General features: G+C 41.3%; 1 protein-coding gene across 3 annotated transcripts in view; it reads left to right on the forward strand.

The window, feature by feature from the left end:
- Nucleotides 1-14118: 14118 nt before the first annotated feature.
- Nucleotides 14119-19838, forward strand: part of LAMA3 (laminin subunit alpha 3) — a 274895-nt gene continuing 269175 nt past the window's right edge. For 2 of the 3 annotated variants that reach the window (XM_045458939.1, XM_045458940.1), the window contains exon 1: nt 14119-14727. In XM_045458939.1, coding sequence (XP_045314895.1) covers nt 14437-14727 — 291 coding nt within the window. In that variant the 5' untranslated portion in view covers nt 14119-14436. The remainder of the gene's footprint in view (nt 14728-19838) is intronic. The other variant, XM_045458941.1, reaches the window with a different exon arrangement.

Below are 19838 nucleotides of genomic sequence, written 5' to 3' on the forward strand. Positions count from 1 at the left end.
GCCACCATCAACACTTTATTATAAAGCAGGCTTTGTGTCAGATGATTTTGCCCAACTGTTGGCTAACGTAAATGTTCTGAGCATGTTTAAAGTAAGGTAGGCTAAGCTGTGATGTTCAGCAGTTTAAGTATAGTAAATGTATTTTTGATTTATGATATTTTAAATTTATGATGGGTTTATCAGGATGCAATTACATTGTAAATCGAGGAAGATTATTTCTTTATTTATGATTCAGCAATCTGGGCTGGGATCAGCTGGGCAATTCTGGTGGTCCTGCTTGGGGTCTCTTATGCAGGTGCCTTTGTCTAATGGGCTGTAATAACTAAGCTAGTTTCATTTATGTGCCTTGCACGGTCTCACAGGATCTCTTTCTACATACCTTTTCTCCAGCAGAATAGCTGGACTTCCTTACGGCATGGGCTCTGAGTTCCAAGAGGGTGAATTCTAAGATGGAAAGTGCTTATCCAATCTCTGCTTGCATCACACTTGCTAACGTCTCATTTGCCAAAGCAAGTCACATAACCAAGCTCAGACTCAGTGTAGGAAGGAACAACAAAGGGGCAGGAATTCTCAGAGGCATGATTCACTGGGGCCATTAATGTAATGGTCCATCATAAAATTAAAAAAAGTTTTAAATTATATGAATGTAAATTCTGTTTTTTTTTAATAAGACAGAATTAAACTATACTTGGAAATTCCAGCTCACATTCTAGAGCTTTGTAAGATGGCACCTGTTTTTGGAGAGGTTCTTAATGGCTTGTGGGGCTATAAAGACTCACCAGATTAGATCAACCAAGCCAGCTGATCAATGCATAAATATTAATGAGCACCTATGAAGTCATTATCACTATGCAAAGTGGTATGGAAGACACATTTTTCTTGCATTCAGGGTACTTGCAATGGAGTTGGAGAATACAAATAGTAAAAGTAATGTTGCAAGCAGTTTAAGACAGAGTATAACTAAGTGCAAAATTGTGCCATATAGAAAATAAAGAAGTAAAGAATTTCAAACTTTTGGTTATGCCTTGTTCTGATGAGGCTTTCAACACATAGAGTCATGGTCTAAGAGTTATAATAATCCATTAATAATCCAAGCCTGAGCATGTAGACTTGACTACACTGTCTGGCTCCACTGGTCCTCCTCTCAGGGGTGGAAGGCACTGGAAGAGAACGAGAGAAATCAGCCACTTAAAGAAAGGTGATTAAACTTCCTCAAACTTGAGTCTTTGTCCGTTGAGAAAGCAGATGTCTTGCAAGACAATTTGTTAGCATCTGTCTGGTTCTCCTGTCTTTAGTAATGTACAATCTAGCCATGGTGCTACATCCTACTGCACTGGGAAAGAATGACAGCTGAATAGCTGTGCTGAATGGTGGGGAATATGATGGCATTTGGAGCAGCAAATTATCCCAGATGTGAGGTATAAAGAACCAGGAAGAAAGAGCAGGGATTCTATTCCAGGCACCAACTGGTATTCCAAACACTCTGCTAGACTCTGGGGATGAAAATGAATTAAACCTGGTGCTGCCCCCCCTCCCCCTCCCATAATACCACAGCCTAATAAGTAGGCAGATCTAAATGCTACAACAGAGGCATGAATAATACACCGTGCGATCCCAGTAATGGGAGTGGCTGACTGGGAGAGCAAGGGAAGAGTTCACGTTAAGGAAAGTCTGCCAAATAAGGTGATGCTTGAGGTGAATTTTGAAGAAATAATTGGAGTTAGACAGGTTCCTAAGGTGGAAAAGGGCATTCCTGACAGAAAATACAGCCATGAGCAAAGGCATGGGGACACACTGAGGGGGAAATCACTTGATTAGCCTGGGGAATAAGGTGCTATGCCGGCAGGTGAAGGAGATAGGGCAGAAAGGAAAACTAGGGCCAAGTGATAACCTACCCTACTAAGGAGTTTAGACTTTATCCTAAGGGATAAGAAACTGTAAATGATGTTAAGTAGAGTAGACACAAGATCACATTTACATTTTATTTATTTATTTATTTATTTATTTATTTATTTATTTATAATTTTTTAAAGCAGGCTTCATGCCCAACGTGGGGCTTGAACTCATGACCCTGAGATCAAAACCTGAGCTGATATCAAGAGCCAGCACTTACCTGACTGAGCCACCCATGCACCCCCACATTTACATTTTAGTAATAGTACTGTCCAAATGATGAAAATGTTTTATAATCTCCTCTGTTCAACATGATAACTGCTAGCCAGATGTGGCTGTTGAGCACTTGAAATGCAGCCAATGTGACTGAGGAACTAAATTTTTCATTTTCAGTTTGACTTTAGATAGCCACACGTGGCTCTTGGCTACCATACTGGACAGCTCAGTGCTAGAAAAATCCCTGTGGCAGCGGTACGGATGATGGACCAGATGAGAGCATGACTGGAAGGACTTAGAAGACTTTATAACAATACATGTGAATACGTGTGAAATAATGTGATCCCAAATCAAGGCTGGGGTCATGGGAATGCGTGGAGGTGACCAACTTGAGAACTACTTAAGAAATGAAACAGGTGGAATTTGGGATCTTATTTGACATGAGAGAGGAGCTCTGATCACAAGAACAGAATGAGTACTAAGGAGTGGGGACAAATAAGTATACTTAAGAGAACAAGGCCAGGTCCAGACTATGGAGCAGCAGGGCTTGGATTGACATGGTAGGCAGTAACACATTGGTCTGGCATATAATGCCGGTCGTCTCTAACTATGCAAGACAGGTTGTAAGTGAGAGAGACTGCAGGCAGAGACAACAGCTGGGAAGTAGACCTTGGCGTGGTTGAGAGTGGCCTGGACGAGGTGGAGATTGTGGGAGGGTAGATAAATGGGTAAACTCAGGCTAATGATAATCAACATCATTTAAACATAAGGGACTATGGAAAGAGAACAGTTAATGAGAAATCCATGTTTTCCAGTCTGATAGGGAAAAGGAAATGGCAAAGTGAATTCAGGATTATTAGGCACCTATCTGTGAATTAGGCACTATGCTAGACACTTTCACAAAAATCTTCTCTGTGGGATATTAGACAAACTGGTGTTGTCACTGAGGGAAATGCATTGGCCAAAAAGAGAGCATAGTTAGTAGAGTTAGCATATATTTTGAATGTGACTTATAGTCTAATTGGAAGATTTACTTTTTTTATATGTATTTTTGTTGAGGAGGTGACAAAAGAGAATTAAGGATGTATACGCAGCAGGGTTTTTTTTTTTTTTTTTTTTAAAAACACACCTACTTACATAGTTTATTTGATTAATGAACAGGTTTTTTTTTTAATTTTTTTTTTCAACGTTTATTTATTTTTGGGACAGAGAGAGACAGAGCATGAATGGGGAAGGGGCAGAGAGAGAGGGAGACACAGAATCGGAAACAGGCTCCAGGCTCTGAGCCATCAGCCCAGAGCCCGACGCGGGGCTCGAACTCACGGACCGCGAGATTGTGACCTGGCTGAAGTCGGACGCTTAACCGACTGCGCCACCCAGGCGCCCCGATCAATGAACAGTTTTAAGAGATTTTGTTAATGGGTAGTTTCATGGTAATAGATCTGAAATTATTATTATTTTTTGCTTAAACAATGGAAATTTATGGTCTTAGAGTTCTGGAGGCTAGAAACCTGAAATCAAGGGGACAGCAGGGTTGCTTCTGTCTGAAGGATGTGAGGAAGAATCTGTTCCATGCCTTTGCTTCCGGTGGATTGCTGGCCAACTTTGGCATTCCCTGGTTCACAGATACATATTCTGATCTCTAATTTCATGTTCACAGGTTCTTCCTGTGTGTGTGTGTGTATCTGCGCGCAACTGTCTCTCTTTTATAAGGACACCAGTAATACTGGATTAAGGGCTCATCTTACTCCAGTATGACCTCATCCGTCTTAGCGTATTCCATCTGCAATGACCCTGTTTCCACATTCTGAGATGCTGGGGGCTAAGACTTCAATGTATGAATTTGGGAGGAGGACACAGTAATAGTCTTCCCTCTTGTCCCCTCACGTGCAAATACATTCACCCGATCCCGATGCTCCCCAAAGTCTTATCTCATTTCAGCATCAAAGCTAAACCTAAACTTCACCTACAACAAGAATGGATGAGACTGGGGATATGATTCATCCTGGGGCAAATTCCTTTCCATCCATGAACTTGTAAACTCAGACAACAAGTTATCTGCTTCTAAAATACAATGACAGAACAAACATAGCATAGACATTCCCATTCTAAAAGGGAGAAACTGGATGGCAGAAAGGAGTCATGCGTCCCAAGCATACCTGAAACCTAGCAGGGCAAATTCTATTAAGTTTTGAGGCTTTTGAATAATCCTCTTTGGCTGAATGCTCTGTCCTCTCAGGATCTGCTATTATTTTATGAAGCTATTGTTTTCATAGCTAAAAGGACTTTGCCCTTCAAAGTCAGTAGGAATATAATAGGAAAACACTTTAAGGAATGTTATGCATAGAAAAGTGTAAGCAGCAGGCAGCAGCTCAACAAAACAGGTGCTTAGTAGTATTAATTCAGCTAAACCAAAATAAACCTAGTTCAATACTCCAACATAACTTTAAAATAAAACAATAAGGTTGTGAGGTGAGAAAACAGGAGAAAACTAAGTAATAACTTAGTTTTAGGGCTTGGGTTAGCTTATTTATCACTGAACACTTTAGTATGAGGGTCTTCTTTTTGCTTCTCTTTATAGTAAAAATACCACAACAATAATAATTCAATCAAATGCACTAGTTAACACTAACTACTTAAAAAAAAAAAGTTTACTTATTTATTTTGGGAGAGAGAGAGAGAGAGAGAGTGAGCAGGGGAGGGGCAGAGAGAGAGGATCTCAAGTAGGGACTGGACCATCACCATGGAGCCTGGCATGGGGCTTGAACCCATGAACTGTGAGATTATGACCTGAGCCGAAACCAAGAGTTGGGCCTTTAACTGACTGAGCCACCTGGGTGCCCCAGTAACACTAGCTACTTTAACAGCTAACCCCCCAAATCTTGGTGGCTCAGCTTTTTTTTTTTTTTAAGTTTATTTATTTATTTTGAGAGAGACAGAAACAGAGTGAGTGAGTGAGGAGCAGAGAGTGAGGGAGAGAGAGAGAATCTCAAGCAGGCTCTGCACTGCCAGCGCAGAGCCCTACGTGGGGCTCAAACTCACGACTGTGAGATCATGACCTGAGCCAAAACCAAGAGTTGGACACTTAACCGACTGAGCCACCCAGGTTTTCCCAGTTGGTGGCTTACTTTAATGAAAGTCTATTTCTTATTTATATAACAATCCAATGCAGCTGTGTGGAGCACAACCTTCCACATGGGACCCAGGATCCTTCCATGTTGTGGACCTCCATCTCCTAGGGCCTTAGAGTCCTTTGCTTCCAGGCAGGAAGACATAAAGCATAAAAAGAAGGTATCGATGGGCCACTTATCCTCACTTTTCATTGGCTCAAAATCTGCCATATGACCCCACTTAGATGCATATAGCTTGGGAAATGTAATCCTAGAGCAGGGGCCACTTCTCGGGATGTCTCTACGTTATACAAAGTGAGCACCAATCCTTGGTGGGAAGCTAGTCATCGCCATCACGCCAGACTAGATTATGTTGGTAGTCCTCACTACTCTTTGGTATTTCTTGTCTCCATCTTGATACCACTGACCCTTCCCCCTCACATCTCCTCCCACTTCCTCAGGGCTACACATGTAGTTTACTCATATTTTCCAGTTGTTTTATAGGCCTGGCTCTCTAACTAGCCATTCTTGGAATCCTCTTTGGAATTTACTTCTATGGGAAACACATAATATAAGACAAGGAAATAACTGGTAAGTCCCAGAAACATAATCAGATATTGTATAAATCTAGAGTAAACCTTTACAGGAATGAGCAAGTGGGATCTACATTCCCCTCTTAAGAAGGAAGTATTGAAGTTCACACCCCCATTTGTTCTGTGAACTCTCCAGCATTAAGGGGGTTATTAAAAAGTATTAAGTGATGAGAGATTGGGTTTAAAAATTGTTTATTAGGCCTATGTTCTAGGCCTCAAGTGAAATGAATTCAATCAGAATTTTGACAAATATTTAGCAACCTGCTGCTCTATAGAAGGCACTTCTACAGAGATCTTAAAAGACACAAAGAAAAAGAAATTCCTTGGGTAAGTCTCTGTCCTTCTGTAACGTTAAATAGCCCTTTACTGGATCCGTTGGGCACATTGTAACCAAATGCACGTCTCTGAAGTGATGTATTTCGGACATGGAAACAGAGTGCAATGTGGTTGAACACTAGCCAGTGACATATTTTAAACTTGCCAGGAGTGATATTTCTTGTCATCATAGAGACAATTAAACAGGGTTCATATCCTAAAACATAGGGCAACCGACATAAAAATGATACAAGAGGGTATTGTAGAGTTTACCTACTAATTTTCACTTGAAATCTCTGCCAGATAAATTACTAACCTTCATGTCAGGAGAATGAAGTCTCTATTCCTTAAATCTCCACTAAGGCTGAGCAAGATGATTTAATTATCTGCTAGCTTATTTTTACTCATCAGCAGAATGAAAATGATGATTTCTACCTACTTACCTTTCAGGGTTAGCTCTGGGCTGGTAGGAACACATTTCATTATAAAGAGGAGATACTATTACACATGTATGTGCTTTCCTTTATCTTAGCACTATTGCTTGTAATAACACACACCTGGGATGGAAAGAAGGCATCTTCCTTAATAACAAATGCATAAAATTACTGGCTCTGCCCAACTGCATATTTCACCTAAAGGACAAACTGGAGTGTGTGAAGCAAGAGCTGGAGAGGAAATTCATGCAATTGGAATGTGCATTCTTCACAGGGTCTTTGGCAGAACTAACTACCAGGGAGTGCCCTAACGGGAGGTACCAGTGTCAAGGCTCCAAGCAAAGCTAGAATCTCCCTGTAGTGAGCAGAAAAACTGGATCATGAGATTTCTACTCTGGTTTGGTTAACACTGGGGATTCTGAGCTCCGAAGACGAGCCAGACACAAGCCATGTGCCAAGGGAGCATTCCTATTTTACAAGAAGCTCTTAGATTTACAGGCCTAGAGCAGGGAGGTCCACAATAAAAGGAAGTGGGATGAAGTATTCTGTAATCCTAGGCAGGCATGCAGCTGGGTTCTGGATACCATTTCATGGTAATGAAGACCAGGGCCAGTCCCTTAAACTTGGCTTCTTATCTATAAATAAAAATGGGTGGTAGTAGGAATATGGCATAGGAAATATTGTCAATAATATCTTAATAACTTTATATGGTGACAGATGGCAACAATACTCATCATAATGAGCATCTCATAATATATGTAACTGTCCCATCTCTATGTTGTACACCTGAAGCTGTATAATGTTGTGTGTACGTCAAGTGTACTTTAATTAAAAATAAAAATACAAAGAAAAGTAAAAATAAAAAAAATGCAGTTAGTGAAATTCTTTCAAAGCAGCAGATTATGAGAGAAGCATAATAAAAGGACACACACACGTACTTGCACACACACACACACACACATATACATACATATAATTTTTTTTTTAATGATGGGATAGATTCCAAAAGATGCTTTCAATCTTAGGGTTTGCAATGAAGCTAACCAGTTGGACGGCAGAACTTCATTCATTATCTAGTTGCCTCTGGTTTTTAAGGAGGTGGCCTCACCAGGTGTGTGGTAGTATAAGTAGAAATGCCTTTTTTTTTTTTCTGTTTTGTTTGTATTCTTTTCATTGCTATTGGCCTAGAACATCATTGTTTTCTCTATGAAGTGATGATGAAAAGGAAAACTAACCTGCTCCTTAAGAGAAGCTGAGCCAAAGGCAAGTTGTTGTATTTAACGACACACTTCAAAGAAGAATAGCAATGATAAGCAGGACCCAGGATTTCTGATCCCAGTTCACATTCCTAGGAGGATTTGGGAGGACAGAAGGACAAAGCTGCCATATTGGGGGTTGGGGTGGAGGGAAAGGAAGGAGAAGGAAAAAAACCTATGCTTTGCCTACAGGAGCATCAGCCTGAGCTTGATGTTAGGCCCATCCCTGTGCTAAAGGGACGTTACTGACTTTGATTATGCCCTTGCAAGACACAGTGCATGGTTTAGGTTCTTGAGTCTGGAGAAATTCTTTTCAACAATGGCATGGCGAGTTGTATTTCCATCTTAAAATTTGAAGGACATAACTATGCATGAGTCACTTCTGAAGTATTGGGAGGCCAGCCAAACCCTAAATTCACTTGTGTTCCTTTGGGTTTGTTCATAACCAACTATGCATGTCTGTCACACCCACCCCCGTAGGACTAAGTAACCCAGCAGCAACTCTTGTGTGCCACTCTTCTGTAGCCTTCACACCTCAGGTGGGCCTCTCGCAGCGAGCTTTTTCCTCTGTCCTCCCAGAGTCCTTCTAGGAGCTTGAACGGGCATTAGCAGTCCTACGTCCTGCTTATTATTCCTATTTCCTTAAGACATGAACAAGGCATCTAATTTTCTCAAGCATCATCTTTCCCCATTAAAACATAACAGCCCTATCTTGCCTTAAAAACACAAGTGTACCTTCAATTTGCTGCTTTCATTTTTTTTTTTAAATAAAGTTTATTCATTTATTTCTGAGAAAGAGGCAGCACAAATGGGGGAGGGACAGAGAGAGAGAGGGGGAGACACAGAATCTGAAGCAGCCTCCAGGCTCTGAGCTGTCAGCACAGAGCCCAGAGCGATCATGACCTGAGCCAAAGTCTGATGCTTAACTGACTGAGCCACCAGGTGACCTTGATTTCGTCTCAGGTCATGATCTCACGGTAAGATTGAGCCCCGGTGGGGCTCTGTATTGAGCTTGGACCCTGCTTAAGATTCTCTCTCTCCCTCTCTCTCTGACCCTCCCCCATTTGTGTATTCTCTCTCCAAAACAGACACACACACACACACACACACACACACACACACACACACACACGCTCATACATTCCTTCATGTAACTTCAGAGCAGCCTTCCTCCCCTCCCCCAACCAAAGCATCATTAATCTCATCATATCTCTGATACCTGGGACTGTGAAGGTAGGTGTTCTGCGATGTTTGTTTTGGATACGTAATCTTTAGAAAGATAATGAACACACTTGTACTCTGACATCACAAAGTTACTTTTAAACAATGTAAAGTGAATGATGTTACATATCCCTTGACTAAGGAATGTAATAAAACCTATCAGAGAGAACTACTGTCCTTGTACAATAAAGAAAGTTTGTAAGTCACGCTCTTCAATGTTGCATTTTACAGCAAACTAGGAAGTTCTGTGAGGAAGAGGCCTTGATTTGAATCCACAGATGGTCAGTTCTGATGTTGAGGATTCTCAACATCTCAGTGAAATGGCCTGGCATGGTGGGAGAGTTACTGGCTGGGTGAGGGACAGCTTCTTCTTTAATTTAGATTTTGCTTTGCATTTGCATATTAATGAAATAATTTTGGAATCTTAGCCATGTGTTGAATATTTTTCTTCAAATAATCTTGTGTCTGGAAGGACTTTACAAATAGTATGTAAAATCTTTCTCACTCTTTCTCAGTCTTCTTTTGTCAACTAAGATAGTACCAGACCATTTTGGGCAGGATCATTTACTGGGCATTCACTCAGTCGATCTATTTAAATATGAAAGTTCTTATTAGGGCAAAGCGATATAGGCTCATTATTGGAAAAATGAAAAAAAAAACAAGCAAAAAGAATATAAACAAAAAATCCCTTCTCTCCATCTCATCTATCCACTCTAGAACATTCTATTGTATAACTTTCAAAATCTTTCAGTCTGCTTTCACACACACATGTGCCCATGCACACACACACGTTCATATATACTTTTTATATTTAAGATATATTTCAGTTCTGCAAAACTCTTTTTAAATAACAGCTGTATTAAGTTCTAACTCATGTACCATAAATTCACTTTTAAAGTACACGATTCTGTGGTTTTTAGCATATTCACAGGATTGTACATCCATCAGCACTATCTAATTCCAGAACATTTTTATCATTGCAAAAAGAAATCCCATATTCATTAGCAATTACTTCCCATACAACATCTAGCCTTTTGTGTCTGGCTTCTTTCACCTAGTGTAATGTTTTCAAGGTTTACTTGTATCATAGCAGGTATCAGAACTTCATTCATTTTTATGGTGGAATGCTATGATATTCTATGGATATACCACATTTTGTTAATCCATTCATCAGCTGGTAAACAATGCATTGTTTTCACTTTTTGGCTATTATAAACACTGTTATGAACATTAATGTACAAGTTTTTTTTTTAATGTTTATTTATTTTTGAGAGAGAGACAGAGTGTGAGTGGGGGAGGAGCAGAGAGAGAGGGAGACACAGAATCCGAAGCAGGCTCCAGGCTCTGAGCTGTCAGCACAGACCCCGATGCGGGGCTTGAACTCACCAACCGTGAGATCATGACCTGAGCTGAAGTTGGACACTTACGGACTGAGCCACCCAGGCACCCCTATGTACAAGTTTTTATGTGGATGTATGTCTTCAGTTCTCTTGAGTAGATACTTAGGATTGGAATTGATGGGTCACATGGTAACATGATGTTTAAACTTTTGAGGAACTGCTGAAGTGTTTTCCAAAGTGTCTATACCATATTGCATTCCTTCCAGCAGTGTATAGGGGTTCCAATTTTCCATGTCCTCACCAGAACTCGTTATTATCTGTCTTTTTATTATAGCCATCCTAGTGGGTATGAAGTGGTGTCTCATTGTGGTTTTGATTTGCATTTCTCTGATGACTAATGATGTTGAGCATCTTTCCATGTGCTTATTGGCCAATTTTTATATCTTCTTTGAAGAAACATCTATTCAAAAATTTTTTCCAATCATCTAATTTTTTTTAATGGCTGAGTTGTAGAGTTATTTATTCTGGATAGGAATCTCTCTCTCTCTTTTAAATGTTTATTTATCTTTGAGAGAGAAAGCACAAGCAGGGGAGGGACAGAGAGAGAATGGGAGACAGAGAATCCAAAGCAGGCTTCAGGCCCCAAGCTATAGGCATAGAGCCCAACACAGGACTCAAATTCACAAACTGTGAGATCATGACCTGAGCTGAAGTTGGATGCTTAACTGACTGAGACACCAGGTGGCTCTGGATATGAATCTCTTATCAGATATATGATTTGCAAATATTTTCTCCCATCTTTGGGTTGTCTTTTCACTTTTTTGATGATGTCCTTTGAAGTACTAAAGTTTTAAAATTTGATGAGATTCAATTAATTTTTTCTTTTGTTGCATGTGCTTTTGACTTCATTTCTAAGAAACCATTGTCTAAGCCAAAACCACAAATATTTAATTTTTTGTTTTTGCCTAAGAGTTTTATAGTGTTAGCTCTTACATTAGGTCTTTGATCCATTTTGAATTAATTTTTGTATATGGTGTGAGGTAGGCATCCAACTTGATTTATTTGCATGTGGATAGCCAGTTGTTCCATTTATTGAAAAGATTACTCTTTCCCCATTGAATGGTCTTGGCACTATTAAAAATGGTTAAAATTGAGTGACTATAAATGTGAAGATTTATTTCTGGACTCCCACTTCTATTCCATTGATCTATATGTTTATCCTTATGCCAGTACCACACTCTCTTGATTACTATACATTGGTATTAAGTTTTGAAATTGGGAAAGTATGAGTCCTCTAATTTCATTAATCTTTTTTCAGGATTGTTTTGGTGGTTCTGGATTCTTTGCACTCGCACATGAATTTTAGGATCAACTTTCCAGCGTTTGCAAAAACATAGCCTGGGATTTTGATAGGGATTTTATTGAATCTGTAGATTGCTTTAGGCAATATTGCCATCTTAACAATATTGTCTCTTGGGGCACTTGGTGGCTCAGTCAGTTAAGCATCCAACTTTGACTCAGGTCATGATTTTGTGGTTCATGAGTTTGAGCCTCACATCACGCTCTGTGCTGACAGCTCAGAGCCTGGAGCCTGCTTCAGATTCTGTATCTCCTCTCTGCCCCTTGCTTACTCACATTATGTCTCTCTCTCTCTCAAAGTAAATAAACATTAAAAAAAACTTTTAAGAGCAAAATAAAACAATATTGTCTCTCAATCCATGAACATGGGATGCCTTTCCATTTATTTAGATCTTCTTTAATTTCTTTCAAAGATGCTTTGTAGTTTTCATTGTACAGGTCTTGAACTTCTTTTGTTAAATTTATTTTAAAGACTACTATTTTTTTTGATGCTATAGTAAATGGAGTTGCTCTTAATTTCATTTTTGGATTGCTCGTTGCTAGTGTTTAGAAAACAATTGATTTTCTTAAAATTTTTTTAATGTTTATTTATTTTTGACAGAGAGAGAGAGAGAGAGGAACAGAGTGTGAGCAGGGGAGGGGCAGAGAGAGAGGGAGACACAGAATCTGAAGCAGGCTTTAGGCTCTGAGCTGTCAGCACAGCGCCCGATGCAGGGCTGGAACCTGCAAACTGTGAGATCATGACCTGAGCTGAAGTCGGATGCTCAATCGACTGAGCCACCCAGGCGCCCCATAAATACAATTGATTCTTGTACATGTATTATCTTATATCCTCTTATCTTTCAAAAAATTGTGAACATCTTTCTATGTCAGAAAATATAGTTGTATAACATCATTTTAGTGACCTTGTAGTATTTTGCTTTAATATTTTAATAAAAATATTTAATAAAAAGTTCACTGTGATTTTTTATTTAACCAGCTCTGCACTTTTAGACGTTTGAGTTCTTTTAAACTTAAAAAAAAAAAAAAAAGCTAAAATAATTCTGATACAAACTTGCCACTAAATCTTTGCAAACTTCCTTAATTTTTTCCTGGATATAAATGTCCACAAGCAGAGTTGTTAGGGTAAAATATATGCACATTGAAGTCATTTGCTAAGCACTGCAAACATTGCCCTCCTGAAAAGTAATAAGGTTTTTACTTCAACCAAGGCTGTGGTACTTCATTCACTAAATCTGTTTTATTATTTAAAAAATATCTTTTCTAGTTTGGTAGGTGAAAGATGAGTCTCATTGGTGCTTTGCTTGCATTTCAATTCCCAGGAAGGTCAAAAAAGTTTTCATGTTTATCAGCATAGAAAAAATTTTTTCCTGTTAATTATATTGTCTCTTATCCTTGAGTATTCAGCTTTTTCTAATTGTTTTGTGAAAGCAGTTTATATATTAAAGTTATTAATCCTATGTCCTTTATGGTGAACATTTTCTCCTTTGTTTTCCATTTTTGTTTTGTTATGGTGCTTCTGGATGTACGAAACTTTCAGTTTTTATGTCAGCTTATCAATCTTTGTGGCTTCTCCTTTTGGTGTTATACGCACGAATTCCTTTCCGTATCTTTTTATTTTTGAAGAGCAGACAGAAGATTAAATAAGTACACTGCCTTCTTCCTAGCACCCATCCCAGTATTTAATAAATATGCTGGTCATTTCTCTTTCCTTTTAACTGTACCACTGTTATGCTTATCTCCATCTTTGCTCAAGCACTGTTCTCACACCGCCTTCCCCCCTTCTCCAACCTTCACAGCTCCAGTCCTGCTTCCTCTGAGGTACTTAAATCAGTCTGGCCGGCAGCAGTGACACTCACCCGGAATCGCTGAGAGGTGTCCTGCACACAGGACCAAATCTCAGCCTCGGGGTGGGGGTATCCTCTGCTCCGAAGCCAGCTTGACAGCGTCAGTAATTCGCTCAACATCTCTCCGTTTATCTGTAAAATTTAGCAGATTGGGCATCTAAAGGATTTCCTCCAAAGTGCCTTTGCACAAGTTTGGCAAACGACAACCTCCGCTATTGGCTGTCTTTTAAATGTGTATGTCCCGCCACTCCCAATTCTCCCTCAGCTCCTTGGATCCCAGACTCGGTACGTGGCGGCAGTGCCATTTCTATCGTTGGCGCACAGTGTCTGAGAATTGACGGGACTTGTCTTTTGACAATTGAGACTTGTCCGGGAAGCCACAATGTCTTTGATGTAAGTTCTGCAGGCAGCGCCAGCTTGCTCTGATGTCTCACCCAAATTCTCTGCAAGCCGACTCCCTTGTCCGAGGTCCAGAGCTGGCTTTCCTCTCTGGTGTGTGACCGTGAGTAGCTGGAGAGGAAAAATATCTGATTTCTGCGCGGGGCGTGGGAAGGTGGGGCGGTCCCGGCCCCCGCCGCAGCCGCCAGGGTAGGAGTCCGGGAACGCCTTCCGCGCTCCCCGCCCGCGAAGTTTGCAGCGCGCAGCGCGTTCGCAGAGACCTCGTCTCCTGGCCCGAGGCTGGGCGCTGTCAGTTCCTGCTCCGTTGGTTGCCGGCTCCAGCCGCTGCAGGTTCCAGACCAGAGAGGCCGCCCCCACGCCGCGGGCTCCAGGCGCGTGGGGCGGGGGTGCGGTCGGCCGCCGCCCACACCCCGGGCTGAGCTCGCTCTTCCCGGGAGGATCGTGCGCTGCAGGATGGCGGCGGCTGCGTGGGCTCCAGGCTGGGCAACGAGGCCAGTCCTGCTCCTGCTGCTGCTGCTGCTGCCGCCGCCGCCCCTGCTGCGGGCGGTGAGCGCCTCTCGGGAACCCCGGGCCGCGGCCCGGCTCAGCCTGCACCCGCCCTACTTCAATCTGGCGGAGGCGGCGAGGATTTGGGCCACCGCCACCTGCGGGGAGCGGGAGCCTGGCGTCGCGCGGCCCCGGCCCGAGCTCTACTGCAAGTTGGTGGGGGGGCCCACGGCCCCGGGCAGCGGCCACACCATCCAGGTAAGGTCCCGGAGCGAGGGGTGGCAGGGGGCGGGGCCCCCTCCTGGCTCTTCCCAGCGTGCTCTGCCCAGCGACTGCACGCGGAGGGAGGGGGTCCTTCCCCAGCGTACGCTGGAGAGCCCAGGTGACCCGGACGGGGTCCCCCAGCTCCGCGCGGGCCGGCGACCCCGGTGGTAGGCGCGGTGCGGAGGTGCGAACCTGCGGGGCACCAGGCTTGCAGACGCGCCGCCCGAAGCAGGGACGGGTAGAGCGCGCGAGGTGAGTGAAGGCTGAGGTTAAGTTTGGGCGCGCTGAGCAGAAAGTCCCAAGGTGCGCCCCGAAGTGCGTACACAGTACGGAACTGTCGCCCCGTCCTGCCGTCCTGCCCCAGTCACTCAGGTAGCGCCTGACCAGGCCTTGAGTGCCCCGGACGCCTCCTCCTAGGCCCTTCTTTCTTCCCGACCTTATTCGGAGAAGTGGGTAGCAGTGGGTTTCCGTGGCGTATTTGGAGAGAACTTTTAGGTTATATCGGTAGTATCACTCCGATGTCACCCAAAAGATGCACCGCACCGCACCGCCTGAAGTGCCACCATTCAGGGTCTCTGGGGCGAGTGAGAAGAAATGGGCAGCAATGGACGCGACGCTCGGGGTCCGTCAGAGACTCAGTGCGAACACCTGGTGCGAATGATAGTGTTGCTGGTGCTTAATCAGCATCTGGACGTGTGCCAGGTGCTGACACAGGACCCTCACAACAGCTCTGGGAACTGGATCCGGGAGCAGGTTGAGAAACGTGCCAGCGTCTTCAAGTAGGGTAGGGAGATTTGAACCCAGTCCTGACTCTAAATTTTCTTTACACTGAGCCATAATTCATAATTGCCTCCCTCCTTCTACTGGGAAATATTGCTGAGGAATAGGGAAGTGTTGCCGGAAGAGGGAGTGATTTTGGAGCTTGGGCTCCAAAGGCAAATGATTGTCATTGAGAATCTAGGTCAGTGTTGTAGAAACTCTTGGTTGTGCATTTCCATAAATAACAAATTGTTGAACATGCAATTATAAATTGTGTGCATGTATTGCTTTATTAGTATATTGTGTGTACTATAAAACACACAAGAATAGAATAGAAATAAAAATTAAAATGACAATGATGAAAATACTTTTAATTTTATTAACAGCGCCTTTTAATTTTGCTTTCTCTAAATACTTAATTTGTTATTGTGTAGAGTTATTTATAAATATCCAGATGTAATTATTTATATAAATAGTTTTGACGAGTTGAGCACTTATGATCCAGCAATTCAAGGTTGGTTTTACATTAATGCTTGAAATTAGTGATTGTCCTCGCTGGAAAGATACTTCAAAAAAAAAAAAAATGGGTAGATTCCAGAAGGACTGCATTGACCACTGAGTTCCAGAACCAGCTACATAATCACAGAGTACAGTGCAAAATGAAAATGTGGAGCACCTTGTCCAAAAATTATGAATTTCAAATGGTGATAGCGGAATATTAAATTAACTGAGGAGACTTTCTGAGCGTGGGATTCTGTGTAACTTCACAGGTCTGATATTGCCTGAATTCATTAAATCATGGTACTCAAATTTCTGCCCCATCCTTCAGTTATTCTAAAAATTTTTTAAAGGAGACACTTGGCCAGTCAATGTTTGCTTTTCAAATGGCATTAAGTACTTCTTGGTAGGAAGGTATTGTGTTTTAGTGGAAGGTAGGAAGGTAGTGTGTTTAGTGATTCAAAACTCACTGCAAGTCCTTTTTTTTTAATATTAAAATATATTACAAAATTCTGTGTCCATGTTTTTAAAATGTGCAAACATAAGAACTTTTAGAGTAACACAATTCTGTCTTTTCAACAGCCAAAAAAATGAAACATTTCCAAACATCTATTTCCCAAAACACTCTTTCCAAAGTGTACATTTCTTGGGGCACCTGGGTGGCTCAGTCGGTTAAGTATTCGACTTGGACTCAGGTCATGATCTCGCGGTTTGTGAGTTCGAGCCCCACGTTGGGCTCTGTGATGATAGCTCAGAGCTTGGAGCCTGCTTGGGATTCTGTGTCTCTCTCAATCTCTGCCCCTCCCCCGCTCATGCTCTGTCTCTGTCTCTCTCTCAAAAAGTAAATAAACATTTAAAAAAAATTTTAAAAACATTAAAAAAAAAACTTAAAAAAACCCAAAGCATCCATTTCTTTAGAACAGTATTTACCTTTTCACACATCGTTAAAACAACACCTTTACCTTGGTAAGTACCCTTATTTTTTGTAAATATCTATCAGGTCGTGTACTACTGGCAGCCCATGTCATCCCAGAATAAGCAGATTTGGAATTTTTGTGTAAAAAAAAAAGTGTGACTCATCTTTAAATTTCAAATTCTTTTAAGTAGGTTACCATGAGAGAACCGGTGAATCTGTGCCATCAAAACAATTTCATTATCACTCCTCCTTGTAGTACAAGTTTGGAACTGTTCTGCCCTTCAGGAGAATAGAATCCACATGTCCACTTAACCAGGCACATGCAAGCTTTGATGTGTCATGGTCAGATGATAGCTGGTGGAACCCCTCCTCCTCTTCCCTTGGACAGACAGACTCTCAGGACCATTGTGACCAGGTGACTTGAGGACAGGGTAAAGGCCCTATGCCATCTGCACATTCAATATTAGTAAGACTGAGTTTCTTCATTTTTAAGTAAAATAAACAAGTTTTAATATTCCCTTCTGGCATCCCATTGGATTGTCTGGCACATCCAGCTTGGAGAGAACTGTCCTAATTATGGAAAGAGTAAATGCAAGCAGAAGAAAGGTATCAAAGAAATTTTCAGCTGTCTCCTCTCCCATGGATTTGCCTAGGAATGGACTGATCTTCATTCCCCTCCTCACTGGTTGTTGTTTTTTGTTTTTGTTTTTGTTTTGTTTTGTTTTGAGTGCTCATAGGTTGATACTACTTTTTGGAGGTCCAGAAAAGTCCTATTTTCTGATCTGATGGAGTTTCCTTGGTCCTTAAACCTTGGTTCACAGTCCTAGATAGAGTAGGAAGTGGCCTTTCTCAGGTCATTCAGCAGACTGCATTTCTAGGCCAGGCCATAGACAGTGGAAAAATAATGCCATCTGGTGTTATGCCGTATTCTTCCGTAAAAATAAGGAGAGCAAAAGTTGCTGCTGAATAGTGCTTTCTGCTTTCACAGTTGAGGGCTTCAGGAGATCTCACTGATTGCTCACGTGAGAGGTTCTTACCTAATGAGGACAGAGAAGACAGGGAAGGGGAGTTCTAAGAGCTGGGCTATGAGATGCTCACTCTAGCCCATTGTTGGCAACACCTGGTATAGACCCTGCCTTTCAGAAAACTACGGGGTGATGGGAGATGAGTGGGAAAAGAAAGAGAGACTGGGATTGATCAATTGGTTGTACCCGAATGATGATGATCTTGAATCTTATGTATAGCTCAAGATGGGAAATGGAGAGGAGTTAATAAGTTCTATTTCTTTCAGCTTTCTAAAAATAAATCTTTAGGGCCAGCCAGGGTTTAGAATTTCAGGCAGAAGGATTTTGCAAAAAATGCAAAAAATGAATAAAAGTCATGTCTTTGAATAAAACCTGGGCTTATGGTTCTGATTCTGTAATAATAATTCTGATACTTGAGTGGTAGCATGTGTCGATAGGTAGAGGATTTTAAAAGTCTGAGGTTTTTGTTTGTTGTGTGAAAAGTATCTGCTGTGGTTTCTCTGCACTTCAAATTCATTAAATAAGATTTTATATACTTGTTACTGCTCAGACATAAAGTTTTTGGTGTTTGAGAGCTCTGTGATTCAGGGATTTTGTCTGTCTGGTTCACAGCTGTATCCCATGCTTAACCGCAAAGGCTGGTACAGTATATATGCTCAGAAAATATTGAAGGAGAGGATGGTGAAGACACAGCTAAAGGCGGTAAAGAAGTTTGTAAAGAATATACAAGGAAAATGCACAAATTAATTCTATTCTGCTGAGAAGAAACTCCCACTGAAATCTGTCACACTTTATGCTTCAATTTTAAATGTTTACTTACCTATGGAATCAAAACACATTATTATTTCTGACATCTGCTAGAGATGATGGTAAAATGTTAGTGGAAGGCTGCATTGAAAATATAACCTTGTGTTTGGTTTAGTTTGGCATTAACACTACACTCACAAGGAACGAAGTGAACCTATTTACCAAATATATGATGCCGATTTTGTACATTGACAATTCAACACATCTTTTGTATGTTCCTTAATTACATTATAATTTATGTGTAGGAACGTGTATCTAACCTGAATGACAGTGGTAGGGGAGCTTGCACACACTGGTCAGTTACAACCAAGAGCAGGAATGCTTGGCACAAAGCAGGCTAGGTTGTGTGTTTGTGTAACTGGGACTAATGGTCATAAACAGGAAACTCAATTTCACTAAGGCTGTTTATAGAACTATTGTGAAAGAGAAACCATTTGTTAGCTTCAACAAGGGCCTTTTCCTTTGTGAAACTGATAGGAAAGTCTTGAGCAAGGGCTGAGAAATGAAGACATTTATTATTCCACTGATACATTTGTAACAATTCTTAGGTGTGTTATTTTGAAACTTCAGACAAATGACTCCAGTCAGCAATTTAAAGATGAATAATCCTTTTTTTTTTAATTTTATTTTTTAAAATTTACATCCAGGTTAGTTAGCATATAGTGCAACAATGATTTCAGGAGTTGATTCCTTAATGCCCCTTACCCATTTAGTCCATCCCCCCTCCCACAACTCCTCCAGTAACCCTCTGTTTGTTCTCCATATATGAGTCTCTTATGTTTTTGTCCCCTTCCCTGCTTTTATATTATTTTTGCTTCCCTTCTGTTATGTTCATCTGTTTTGTATGTTAAAGTCCTCATGAGTGAAGTCATATTTGTTTTTCTCTAATTTCGCTTAGCATAATACCTTCTAGTTCCAATCACGTATTGCAAATGGCAAGATTTCATTCTTTTTGATTGCCCAGTAATACGCCATTGTATACATATACCACATTTTCTTTATCCATTCATCAATTGATGGACATTTGGGCTCTTTCCATACTTTGGCTATTGTTGATAATGCTGCTATAAACATTGGGGTGCACGTGCCCCTTCGAAACA

Source organism: Leopardus geoffroyi, chromosome D3 (genome assembly GCF_018350155.1).
Source record: "Leopardus geoffroyi isolate Oge1 chromosome D3, O.geoffroyi_Oge1_pat1.0, whole genome shotgun sequence".
In the NCBI taxonomy this organism is placed as follows: domain Eukaryota; kingdom Metazoa; phylum Chordata; class Mammalia; order Carnivora; family Felidae; genus Leopardus; species Leopardus geoffroyi.